The sequence below is a fragment of the Siphateles boraxobius genome, unplaced genomic scaffold (genome assembly GCF_051911475.1).
Source record: "Siphateles boraxobius isolate OS27281-9 unplaced genomic scaffold, OSU_SipBor_1 5, whole genome shotgun sequence".
Taxonomy (NCBI): Eukaryota; Metazoa; Chordata; class Actinopteri; order Cypriniformes; family Leuciscidae; genus Siphateles; species Siphateles boraxobius.
The window spans coordinates 17,296,319-17,308,400 of NW_027509141.1; the positions used below are offsets into that span (position 1 = coordinate 17,296,319).

Genomic DNA, 12,082 nt, shown 5'->3' on the forward strand with positions numbered 1-12,082 from the left:
TTGAAAATCAGGCTTCAAAGAGACAATATTTCCTTCAGTGTATCTTTATTGTACACTCAAATTGGCGAACTTGTAGCAACTTGTCTCTCGCTATGATAAAACACATATCCACTGATATAAATAGGTGATTTAACAGTACACATTCAAATACCATACATAAATCAATTATCAAAATATTAAGTTACGCACATCAAATAAAAAGGCATAAAAATACCGCAGACATTGAGGTCCAGTTTAAGCCAAAACACAAACATCACACTATTGACTTGGCAGTAATAGGTAAACGAAGTTTGGATAAACAACAAAAACTAGTACCCCGACCTTCAATATATTTATATAAAGAATTTTTAATTTCCTCTATTTTCTTTCTTCCTGATTTTTTTTTTTCAGCAAAAGACAGAGAAACCACTCCAAATGCCATTGAGAACTGCTCCACCAGACGGCATCTTTCTGCTGTAATAAGGCATTTATTTCAGATCTTTTTGGAGGCAGGCATTTATTACAGATAGACTAAAAATCATAACAACAAAAAATGCATTAATTTTTTTTTTTTAATTAAACCATTTAGATTATAAAGCATACTTTGTGTTTGGCAGAGGTTGGATTTGACCATGTTCACCATCCAATATAAACTTCATCGCAAAACACTAAGCTCAAGTTCAAACAAGCACTTCACCTTGCTGACAGAGGTTCTCCACAGGAAAATGCATAAAACAAAGAGGAGGGAGTGGGACACTTGTAACAAAATAAGCTTAATTTTTTTAACGCCACTTTCACACTTACCAATTAAGAGAACAAACTACTTATGCTAGATACAAATTTCAATTACTCATTTGAGAAAGGCTGATGCGCAAGCTTTTACTGAATGCAGCAGTTGGTGCCCTTGAATCGAAGACGCATTTTGGGATGATATTTTTCCAGATAGAAGAGCTGCTTGCTGTTAAATGCTCCACGGCGCTTTCTGGAATTAAAATAAACATTTATCTTTAAAAATGGAGATCACCTGCTGACTATCATTATAATATTTTCACAAGTACAATCAAGGTTCGTACAGACTCTGTGAAATGAAATACCAGGACTTTCAAGGACTTTTCAAGCACTACTTTTTTGGATTTCAAGGACTTCAATCGGCACTTATCAAACAATATCTTTATTATTTTACTCAAATTAAACATGGTATCTGATGTTTCACTTCATAGAGGTCAATCCATTGACCAGCGCTGTCAGGCATGGAAAATCCCCTTAACCATTGAAAGGATATTGAAACTGATTTTTTTTTCCATTATATATGATTGACCCGAAGAATGAAAGTTGTATTATATACTTAATATCATGCTTTATATATTAATATCATGAGAAATAGCTCTATATCTCAGACGGGCTGCAGTGTTGATTTAGCGTGAAAATTTTATTTTTTCAACAAAAAAACACCACAATATTTTGAATTAGGGATGTACCGATACCACTTTTTGCAGAACGAGATACCGATACCGTAACCGATCCCTGAATTTTCACTGCATTTGTAATTGTATTAGTAGATAAACCAAGAGAATATAAATCATATTAGTTGGCTTAATTTGTTCATCAAACATATATTTCTTTCAATTATTTTCATGCTTAATTAAGCCTGCTAAAATACATTGTATGAGCTTCAGTTACTGTACATTCTATTGCTCTATCATATTGTATCTTTCATTTAATAGCACAGCACATATTTAGACTAGAGCAGATCCAGAAGGGTCAGTGCTGAGGATTGGGTCAGTGAAATATCAATTATTTAATTCAATTTTGATACTTCAACAAAAACTTCCTGCCTAATTAATGCGAATTTAAAACATTATTAAAGGTAAGCAGTCAGCAACAATATAAGAACGAATAATCAACTTACAAATAAATACGATAGAATTAAGAAAGGCTACAAATGAAATAGTGTTTTTAGAGTTTTTCGGGTAGATCTAACAGGTACAGAAATTTGAATAACGTAATAAAATGTGAAAAAATTGCATATTCATTACTGGATAAATTAAATATAAATGGATCTTTTTGTAAAGTTGAAAAGGGTAGCCTATTTAGTCAAGAGCAGTGAGTAATTTAGTTGTCCATTGTTTAATTAACATTTAAAGAGCAGTGGGTTTGTTAAACTGCCCCTTTAAGACCGAACGCACGGACGCATTTGAACATGGCTACTTCACTTGAGATATAACTGACTTTGTTTACTAGGATACTCGCCAAGATGGGCGTTTTTACATAATTTTGTGTGAATTCGTCCATACAAGCGCAAGACGTTCAGTATTTCGCGCGCGGATACGCCGGTTTGCGGGGCGCGCGCTTATGTTTGCGTGCATGGAACTTCTTGACTGCAAACGTCCAGTAATAATGTAGGGAATCACTCGTTATACATAAATCAGGTAACAGTTCATGTTTTACTTTACTTACATATATGATTTAGTTTTCATCCAAATAATAGGTGCTGAGTGAACGATCAGCAATCAAGAGCAATCAAGAGCATTCAACAGAACTGCGCTCTCTCTCTCTCTCTCTCTCGTCAGTTAACGTTAATAAAAAGCTACATGCCTCGTTTTATTGTCTTTGCCATTGACGTCCGACTGAACTACAAACCTTCCACTGATTTCCTTCAAAACTTGAATTTCCTTCCTTCTGTTTAAAGGAATGCGCTCGACCAGCTCACGCGTCTGTGGCGCTGCGCGCTCAATCCACTGCGCGGTTTCCTCTGATCAGCGCGCGCACCACAGCTGTGTGTTACTATACACACGCTGCCTGGGAGGCCTATCGGTTGTTGGTATCGGAGCATTTTTACATGAGCTCGGTATCGCTACATCCCTATTTTTAATAATTCAAGCACTTTTCAAGTACCTCTTCAAAAATATGGCTGTTTTCAAGGGTTTTCCAGGACTTAAATTTCAAAAAGTCAAATTCAAGTACTTCAAGCACTTTAAGCACCTTGTACGAACCCTGTACAAGTTTAACTCACTGTCGTATGAACTGAACAGCATCCTCGTATTTCATCCCACACTCAATCAGGGCCAGGGCAACCAGCACTGGGGCTCTATGGGAAAGAAAACATGCATTTGCTCGAAACACATTTTACCCCATTTTGACGCCTTATGATACAAGCAATGATATCTTGAATCCTTTAAAACTACCTTCCAAGGCCTGCTACGCAATGTACGGCAATGCAGCAGCCTGGCTCCTCCCTAAACTTGAGCCGAAGAAGATTCAGCCAATCATCAACGATCTGGTTAGAGGGAGGAGCTCCATCGTCAAAGGGCCAATCCTGCACAACAGTGAAAAAAACAGTTAAAACATGACCTAAATTGATACATTTTCATTTAAGTGAATTGGTTCATATGGACGTACCAGAACCTGAATGCCTTCTTTAACAACCAGGCTTGCATCATACTTGGCCTCACACACTCTAACAACCGTCGTCACACCATATTTCTTCAGTTCCTAATGGATGGGAGGGATGTCATGCAAGTGATTTTTTGTAGTTACTGTAGGCTAATTATTGTAATAGACCCCCATTATGAGCTTTTTATTATCATCTATCCAAAACGTCACTTCTATTGTGTTCAAGCCATTTAAAGCAGCACTCACCTCAATGAACTTATGAAGCGTGGCATTAGTGGGGTTGTGGGTAATGAGGAACCTCATGTTTTTGTAAGTGATCTCTACTGGAGCAGGTCTATTCATACGAGCCATTTTGTACTTTTCTAAATAAAACAGCTTGAAAATCTTAAAGAAAAGTGGGAGAAACTCTTTCCTGTAACAACAGAAAATCTGGCGAATACAATTAGGAGAAAAGAGGTGGGCAGGATTAAGAGAATAAAAAAAGAGGGAGACAACCAAATAATTAAAGAAAACGAGGCTGGTTCTCTGGTGCGAGTGAAGACGTAGGGCCAGCGCACTTCAAGAGACTTTTTTTACCCCATCCAGAACCACCGACCGCTGTGCACACCTGCTCTCCAAGCCTGATCCCGCCAACGTTAAAACTGTAACACAAGTCTCTCTTCTAATGAGGTAGCGAGGCTAGCCGTTCACTTCTCTGCATAAACGCCGTGCTGAGCCTGGCAGTAGTCCCCACTGCCCTTCAGAAACTCCATAAATGTGTGACCCAAAACACCACAGAACTGCTGCAAAGACACAAGAACAGAAGCACAAGCGGTCAGGAAACAGGACTTCATTTGGCTTTTTCATTCCTGATTTAAAGAGTCAACAGTAAGATGTTTTCCAGTTGTGTGTGTGTGTGTGTATATATATATAAAATACACACACACATATATATATATACACATATATCATAAAAAAAAGTACAGGTTCCGAAAAAATATTAAGCAGCTACTGTTTCCAACATTGATAATAAATCAGCATATTAGAATGATTTCTGAAGAATCATGTGACACTGGAGACTGGAGTAATGATGCTCAGAATTCAGCTTTGCATCACAGAAATAAATTATATTTTAAAGTATATTAAAATAGAAGAACATTATTTTAAATGTTGATAATAGCCCATTTCACAATATTACTGTTTTTTTTCCTGTATTTTTGATCAAATAAATGCAGGCTTGATGAGCATAAGAGACTTTTCAAAAACATTTTAAAAAAAACACGTTCGAAAGCACCATAATTGCTGAAAACTAAAAAAAAAAGTTAAGTAATTCGTGCCAAAACCTGACAAGCAAAACTCACAACCATACGTGTACAGCCACAGAAAACTACCATGAAATATATATTTTGAATCATGTCATCTAAGAACATGTTCATTCTATATTAATCAAGTATAAACCCAGAAATTTTCAGACAAGCTGATAAGATTTTGGATCAATACTGACACTATTCATCCGAAGCAAGTTTCAGTTTTATAATCTGAAATTGATACACTCACGAACACAAAAATACTTATGCATCCCGATTCCCTATCGCCTAAAGAACTGAACCAGTGTATTCGTGTCGGCTTTAAAAATCAACATATCCCTTTCCTTTCCATAAACACATGACTCAGAGATGAGTCAATGAGCAGCATGTGGGTCATCAGAGAAAACACTTGAACGGTTCCGATGGGATGTGTTTTCTTGGAAGGCTGAAATCTTCATGTCAGTCTCAAACACGTGTCTCATCAGCTCTTCGGGATTAACAGATACTACGTTAAGCATCTTTAGCAAACCACTTTAAAAAGACGCAACAAGCCTCGTGTATTCGTAACCCAAATCTACGTCCCGAAATGCACAGATGTTTGGTTGGGTTATTTTTAAGCGTGACTTTATGGAAATCAAGTTTAAAGGCCCCAAACGAGGCCATTAAAATGACAAAATGCAGATTATGATGTAGAAAACCGGTCAAGGTTTGAAATACGGTAAAATGTTTGAGTTATACAACCGATGATTTATCCTAAACATCATATCCAAAACATCATCAACATATGCTAATTGATCGACACAAAGACTTCCGCTCGGCTAATATTAGCAATGGGGCAAAAAGCTCACAGATTACCTTAATTTTCAACAACAACATAACACACATTCTCTTCCCAGCTACTTTGATTCATCTTTAATGTAATCGATTAACGAGAAATAAAAGACCAAAATGTCGTTCTGAGTTGTCACTGATGTAGCTGTGAGGCTAACCGAAGCTAACATCGTCAACAAGACGACATTAAAGCGATGCAATCTAATATTTATAATCATATACACAAGGTTTTAGATTTGTAGACAGTTAAAAAAAAATAAAGCATGTATTAATGTATTTATAAACTGTTGTCGATAGCAAACTCTGTTTTTGTATAACGTTAGTGTCAAATAGCTCACAATAGATCGAGATTACGACCACATTTCATAAAAATAAACCCAGAATCCGCGAAAACAATTAAATGTATATATGTTGAAAGGCTTCACTTACTGGAATATGCTTACTCATTGAAGATTGTAGCTTAATCATAAAGCCGCTCCGGAGAATAATTGTTATGATGTTTGACCATACAGCGCTGCAGTGTATGTGATGAGAGAGTCTCCGGTAACCGGTTACAGCTGGACTCAAGAAACCGCACCCAACTACACACTCTACAGCGCAGTTACACACTGCCTGACTCGCTTGCCATCTAAATTACGATTAGGACATCATTTTAAGATAAACGCATAAAGATCCAGGTGCAATATATTTACAATAATTAACTACAGCTAAGGTGCTCACTGCTCACTGTAAAATACAAGATTAGGACCTAAACATTTCTGTCTTGTCTTCATTTAGGGTGATCTTCATAGTAGTACAATAATCTACATTTAACATTCTTGTATAAATGTTTTCAGCTGACCTTTTCAGAGACTTGGTTTCAAAGACAGTTTACACGTGCATAATTGTATTATCATTCAGGTTGATTGGGACAATTATTCCCAGTCATCTCAATTGCAAAAAGGGTCCCAAATTACGTGAATTCACCCTATTTAATTATATGCATACTTTAAACATATCCTGCAATTGTAATACAACAACAATAACAGCAATAATAATAATAATTTAAAATAAGATAAAAAATATTGTATCTATTTTACAATTCTTAAGATCCTATATTTGTTCATATATATATATATATATATATATATATATATATATATATATATATATATATATATATATAATAGGCCTAATAATAATTATTATCAATAATACTTTTATTCAAAATGTTATTAAATAAATGTAAAAAAAAATTACATTCTAAACTCATCCTGTAGGCTAATAATAATTCTGGCATGGCAATCTATGACAATATTGATATGTTTGGTATTGGCGGAATAGATCTGCTACGTTGCTGCTGCTTCTGCAGGGCAAGTACGGTACTTGCTACTGCCAATACATACACGACACGCTGCTGTGAGCAAGTAAGACATGCTGGTGCTGTATAATATAGCATACATGAATTTCCTATAGCAGATCTATACAGGTGGAGCTGGGGAAGGTGGAGGGTTTCTGAAAGCGCGCTGCACTCTACTACAGCAAGTATTTGAAGGTTGAGCAGAGAGCTCATTGGCTACGGATACAACAGGAGCCAATCAGCCTGCCCAATCTAGTTTTTCATGACAGAACTTTTTATTATTAATAATAAAAGTTCATTCTAGTCATGTAGCCGACTAGCCTGGCTAACGTCAGACCTGGTCTCATTGAGACGTGGGTCTGGACATGTTCATTTTCTAGTATTTGAGGCGTGGTTTACAAATGCCCAGAGTAATTTATTGGGTGCTACGAATGTCTATCAAATGCGACTGTACGTAGCTCATAGCCAATCGTTTCAATTATACCAGATGACGTATGTAAGAAATTAGATGAGGGAGAAGACGATGGGTCAGAGATTTATGTGTACACGATGGCGTTCAGCGACTATTGCCGTTTGTGCTGCATCGAAAGGCTGCTGCTCCCTCCCCGTTCTGTGATTGGTCCCCTCGCTGAGGCGATAATCTGGTCCATGGAATCCAGACTGCCTAGCAGCGTGAATAAAATTGCGCTGTGCGCAAGGAAGCATAGGGAAACCCAGGCTGATAGCCGACACCTTTATCCAAAGTCATTTCCAATGAGGAAAATCACAAACAATGAATCACAAAGGAGCTATTAGCAATGCCTCAATGCCTAATTTTAGGAGCAGTCCAAACTAACTCGATTTTAACATAAACGCATAACGATCCATGTAAAATATATTTACAATATTTAACTACAGCTAAGGTGCTCACTGTAAAATACAAGATTTGGACCTAAACATTTCTGTCTTGTCTTCATTTAGGGTGATCTTCATTGTAGTACAATATTCTACATTTAACATTCTTGTATAAATGTTTTCATCTGACCTTTTCAAAGACTTGGTTTATTTATCAGTTAATCTAATCATTTTCTAGAATAAAATACATCTTTGTTTTTAGCCATTTTGAAATATGCCTTTTATTTATTTGTTAAAATTTACTAGGCAACAACAGTGCAAAGATTTGTTCAATTATGTTCACATTATAATCAATGGCTTTGGCATTCTGTTAAATAACCTTTAGTCAAACAACTGAATCTTTCTAGAGATTTGATGAATGATGTGTTGTGGGCTGTTGAAAACAGCTGATCTGCAGAAGCTCACAATAGATGAGTGGGACTGAACAGCCTGGATGGTTCATGCATCTGGTTGGGGACAAAGGGAGCAGATTGGTTTATTTCAGTCTCTCTTAGTCAGTTGTGTTAGCCAGTTCGATTGGGAGATGGTTATGACTTTCCAGACATTCACATAAAAACGATCATAATGCAAGAATCAGAGGAACCCAAAGATACGGTAAAACTTGCAGTTGCATCTTTGCAGTTATTGTTTTGTTTTTTACTTATATATATTTGTCAAATGCAGTGTGTACAGTTGAGTAAGGATGTATGTATATCATACTTTGGTAATTTGGTATATGATTATGTGTTACTGTATTGTGAGTTATATTCAGTCTGAATGCCATAAATTTCATCCTCAGGAGAACATTCCAGACCAAGTAGATGGAGGAAGTATGAGTGCAGGAAAGAAGGGTGCAGATCTAAGAGAGACGCATCTATCCTCCTCTAACTGGGACAGAAAAGGGACATCTGTACCCATAGTGCCATCAAACGTACCAATTCCAGGCCCCACAAATTCCCCCATCCTTATTTCCATTGGGCCTCCACAACATTGCCCCTCTGTCTCCAGTGAGTCCCAGTACCAGGGTTTCGAGAGAGAAGACGACTACGCCAATGGATGGAGAAGGGAGAACGTGCAATATTACATGCCAACTAGTGAGAGTGGCGTTCCCAAAGAAACAATGGATGAACTGAAAAGCGTGTTGCGCGAGAGCTCCCTACTGAGTGCAAAAGGGCAAGATGAAAGAAGGAGCTATCCTCCTGGTCAAAGAGTGGACTGTAAGCCAGACCAAGTGCCTTTTAAGAGTTTCAGCACCTTCAAGCCAATTTCAGAAGCTAGGAGACTATCCGGACTAAGAGAAGGACGCTCTAACTTGGATTCAGGCGGGTCTTCAAGGACTGATGGGCCTCCAGGCAGGTCCTCTGGTGTGAAATCCCCCACTGTTGAGACATCCCACTGGGGTGAAGCTGGCACATCACATTCAGGTCAGTATGTGCCTTTGGGTCATCTTCTCTGAGAAGATTTATGGTTGTCTGAGTTTAACTCATTTATTTTAACTTTCTCATCTTTCACCCCTCTGTCAATCATTTCATATTTCCAACAGACAAAGAGAGCTCACAGGCACACTCCTTTGCATCTCAAAGCTTCATTTCTGACGTTGAGAAAATAAAACAGCAAATTGCCCGGGAAAACATAAGCTTTGTTCGCTTTGAGGCCACCGATCTTCATGGCGTAGCCCGATCCAAGACCGTTCCGGCTCGATTCTTTCATGTAAATCTTTTAAATGCCTCTAATTGATTCTGTACTGTAGAAAGTGTGTTGGTATATGATGGTACAATCTTAAGCTGCTGTTTTTGTTCTATTGTTTACTTTTTTCTGTACAACATTAACTCTGTATAAGGGATCAAGAATGTTCATACATTATATCTTGAATATAAGTGTATTTTGTCATAATGGTACACCGGCATATTTTTGTACTGGTTTAGTCAACAATCTCATGAGAAAATGTAAATATTTTCAAAGCTATCTCACGACCAATTTGTACAAATTTGTACGACCCCACTCGTACGAATTTGTATGATTTGTCTAAACCCCGGTGATTCGTAGGTTTTAGGTTTAGGTTCAGGGGTAGGTGATTCGTACAAGACTTTGTAAAATTGACACTTTGTAAAATACAAACCCGATCTCACAGCAATTCGTACGTATTTTACGAGGTGGCTAATTCATAGGACCTCATTTTTGCTAAATCGTACATATTTTAAGAGTTGCCCAGTTCGAATGAATTCGGCACATCGTAAAATACGTACGAATTGCTGTGAGATCGGGTTGGTATTTTACAAAGTGTCAATTTCATATGAATTTGTAAGATGTGATTAATACGAAAAAAGTATTTTTTAGGTCCATCCCTAACCCAACTTTTAAACCAAACTGTCAGATCTTATGAAAACACACGGATGAGATCATGTGACTTAGTCACTAATTCGACAAAATGTAAAATAGCTACTGATATCAATGAAATAAGTGTCATGAGAAATCACAGAAGTTTCTATGACAGCCATATCCAGCAAAAATGAATAAATAAATTGAACATGGCCCTCACATGTTAGCCAATAAGAAAACAAGGAGGCACCTCTCTGTCATCTATCAATTTGCACATTAATTTGGGTTTACTGAGATTTGGATTCCTGACATGTCTTTAGAGTGCAGGGTTTTGGAGAGAAGAGGGTGTGAGGCTGATGGCTCAGCAAGAAGACTAATTTTGCCTACAGCAGCTTTAATGCTAGTAATAAGTTTGACTGTTTAGTATCCCTTTGTAATAATTATAGTCTTTTTGAAAATTCTGAATCAGTACTAAACATTAATCATTATTGACACCACAGGAAAAAGCTGTATATGGCATCCCTATGCCGAGAAGCTACCTGGAGTTAACCCTAAGTCCCAAATTCAATGAACTTGATCATCAGAGCACAGCCAACTTCAGCAGTGATGTCCTCCTGGTCCCAGACCTCTCCACATTCCAAATCCTCCCCTGGGCGGACCAGACCGCTCGTCTTATCTGTGACCCTTGCACAATCACAGGAGTACCACTGCGAACATCCCCCCGCCTCATAGCCAAGCAGATGCTCGGCCAGCTCCAGAGCATGGGATTCTCTCTCCACTCATCCTTCACATATGAATGCTGTATCTTAGGAGACCCTGAACGAGTGGGACCCAAAGCTGTGTTCTTCCCTGCCACCACACTGTTAGGCAACTACGATCTACCCTTCCTTCAGCAGTTAGTCAGGGGGATGTACTACATGGGAGTTGATGTTGAGAGCTTCTCATCTGCAAATGGACCTGGACAGATGGAGATTTGCTTTAAATCCAGGTTTGGAATCGATGCCGCTGACAGCGCTTTCACCTTCCGAACGGGAATCAAAGAGATGGCCAGGGAGTTTGACTATATCGCCACCTTTTTCACGGATGAAAATATCCACAACTCAGGATTACTCTCCCATAGCCTTTGGGATACCAGTGGCAGAAGAAGCCTCTTCCACTCAGGCAACGGGGAACTTTCGGAGATTGGCAGGAAGTGGCTCTCAGGGCTTCTCCAGCACTCAGCCGCTCTGAGCTGCCTCTTGGCTCCAGGGATCAGCTGTCGAAACCAGCTTTCCAAAGGCAAGAAAGATTCCAAGGACCATCTTTACGCCACATGCGGCTGCAACGACAACAGCTGTGCCTTTAACGTGAAGATTCATGGTGGACGGGAGATGCACATTGATAACAAGATGACTTCGGCAATGGCCAACCCTTACATCGTGTTGGCGGCCACGATAGCAGCGGGACTGGACGGTATTAGGCGTAATCTCAATGCCGAAGAGGTTCTAAGCAGAGCTCCAGTTCAGCAGAAACAGTTCCCCATCCCTGTTGAACTGGATGATGCTTTAGAGGCTCTGTCAGAGGACAGCGTGATTCGTGGTGCATTGGGAGAGCCTTTCGTGCAGTATTTTATTGCAATGAAGCGTGTAGAGATTGAGACCCAAGAGCAGGATGCCGACAACAAGGGACTTGATTATTTTATTTAACTTTTGAATGTGGTAAATTTTGTGCATTTCAAACAAACAAAATACATTTAATCACCATCTGATAATATCTTTCTTGAAAATAAAATCACACAACTGACTGGTATCTGCTGCAAACTGTCTGACTGATTTTATTTACAGTGTTAATGTGTCTCAATAGTCTCAACTTTAAACTTTAGAAGTAATAGTGACTTGTTTTTAGATAACCTACTTGAAGTTTAAACTTTCCAAATCTGTTGAGTGTGGACCTGTCAGCTGCCTAAAGTTTCGGATGTAGCCTTGGCCCTCCAGGAGCAGAATTGGAAACCACTGGTATAATGTGTCTAGTCTGGTTAGCACACACAGCTGAATATTACCTTGATAGTAATCCTGAGGCTAGC

The 12,082-nt window shown here is 38.5% G+C and overlaps 2 protein-coding genes and 1 long non-coding RNA gene across 4 annotated transcripts; 1 reads left to right on the forward strand and 2 right to left on the reverse strand.

Annotated features, from left to right (window-relative positions):
* Positions 1 to 28: 28 nt before the first annotated feature.
* On the reverse strand, positions 29 to 3,928 carry ptp4a1 (protein tyrosine phosphatase 4A1). 2 transcript variants are annotated; one of them, XM_077202984.1, is made up of 5 exons: positions 3,619 to 3,928; positions 3,379 to 3,471; positions 3,165 to 3,295; positions 2,993 to 3,067; positions 29 to 961 (listed from the first exon to the last, which is right to left on the reverse strand). In XM_077202984.1, exons 1-5 carry the CDS (start codon positions 3,721 to 3,723, stop codon positions 859 to 861), a joined length of 507 nt encoding a protein of 168 aa, XP_077059099.1. In that variant the 5' UTR covers positions 3,724 to 3,928; the 3' UTR covers positions 29 to 858. The 2 variants fall into 2 exon arrangements, with proteins under 2 accessions (XP_077059099.1, XP_077059100.1); XM_077202985.1 differs by having other exon boundaries at positions 448 to 957; positions 3,619 to 3,849.
* An 85-nt stretch (positions 3,929 to 4,013) lies between these two features.
* On the reverse strand, positions 4,014 to 6,070 carry LOC143711492 (uncharacterized). Its single transcript, XR_013194856.1, has 2 exons — positions 5,919 to 6,070; positions 4,014 to 4,154 (listed from the first exon to the last, which is right to left on the reverse strand). It is a non-coding gene; the product is annotated as an uncharacterized LOC143711492 (long non-coding RNA).
* Positions 6,071 to 8,204: 2,134 nt separating this feature from the next.
* Positions 8,205 to 11,808, forward strand: lgsn (lengsin, lens protein with glutamine synthetase domain). The gene is made up of 4 exons (XM_077203046.1): positions 8,205 to 8,316; positions 8,501 to 9,125; positions 9,245 to 9,411; positions 10,521 to 11,808. The coding sequence occupies exons 1-4, from the start codon at positions 8,287 to 8,289 to the stop codon at positions 11,703 to 11,705; spliced, it is 2,007 nt and encodes a 668-aa protein (XP_077059161.1). The 5' UTR covers positions 8,205 to 8,286; the 3' UTR covers positions 11,706 to 11,808.
* Positions 11,809 to 12,082: the final 274 nt, after the last annotated feature.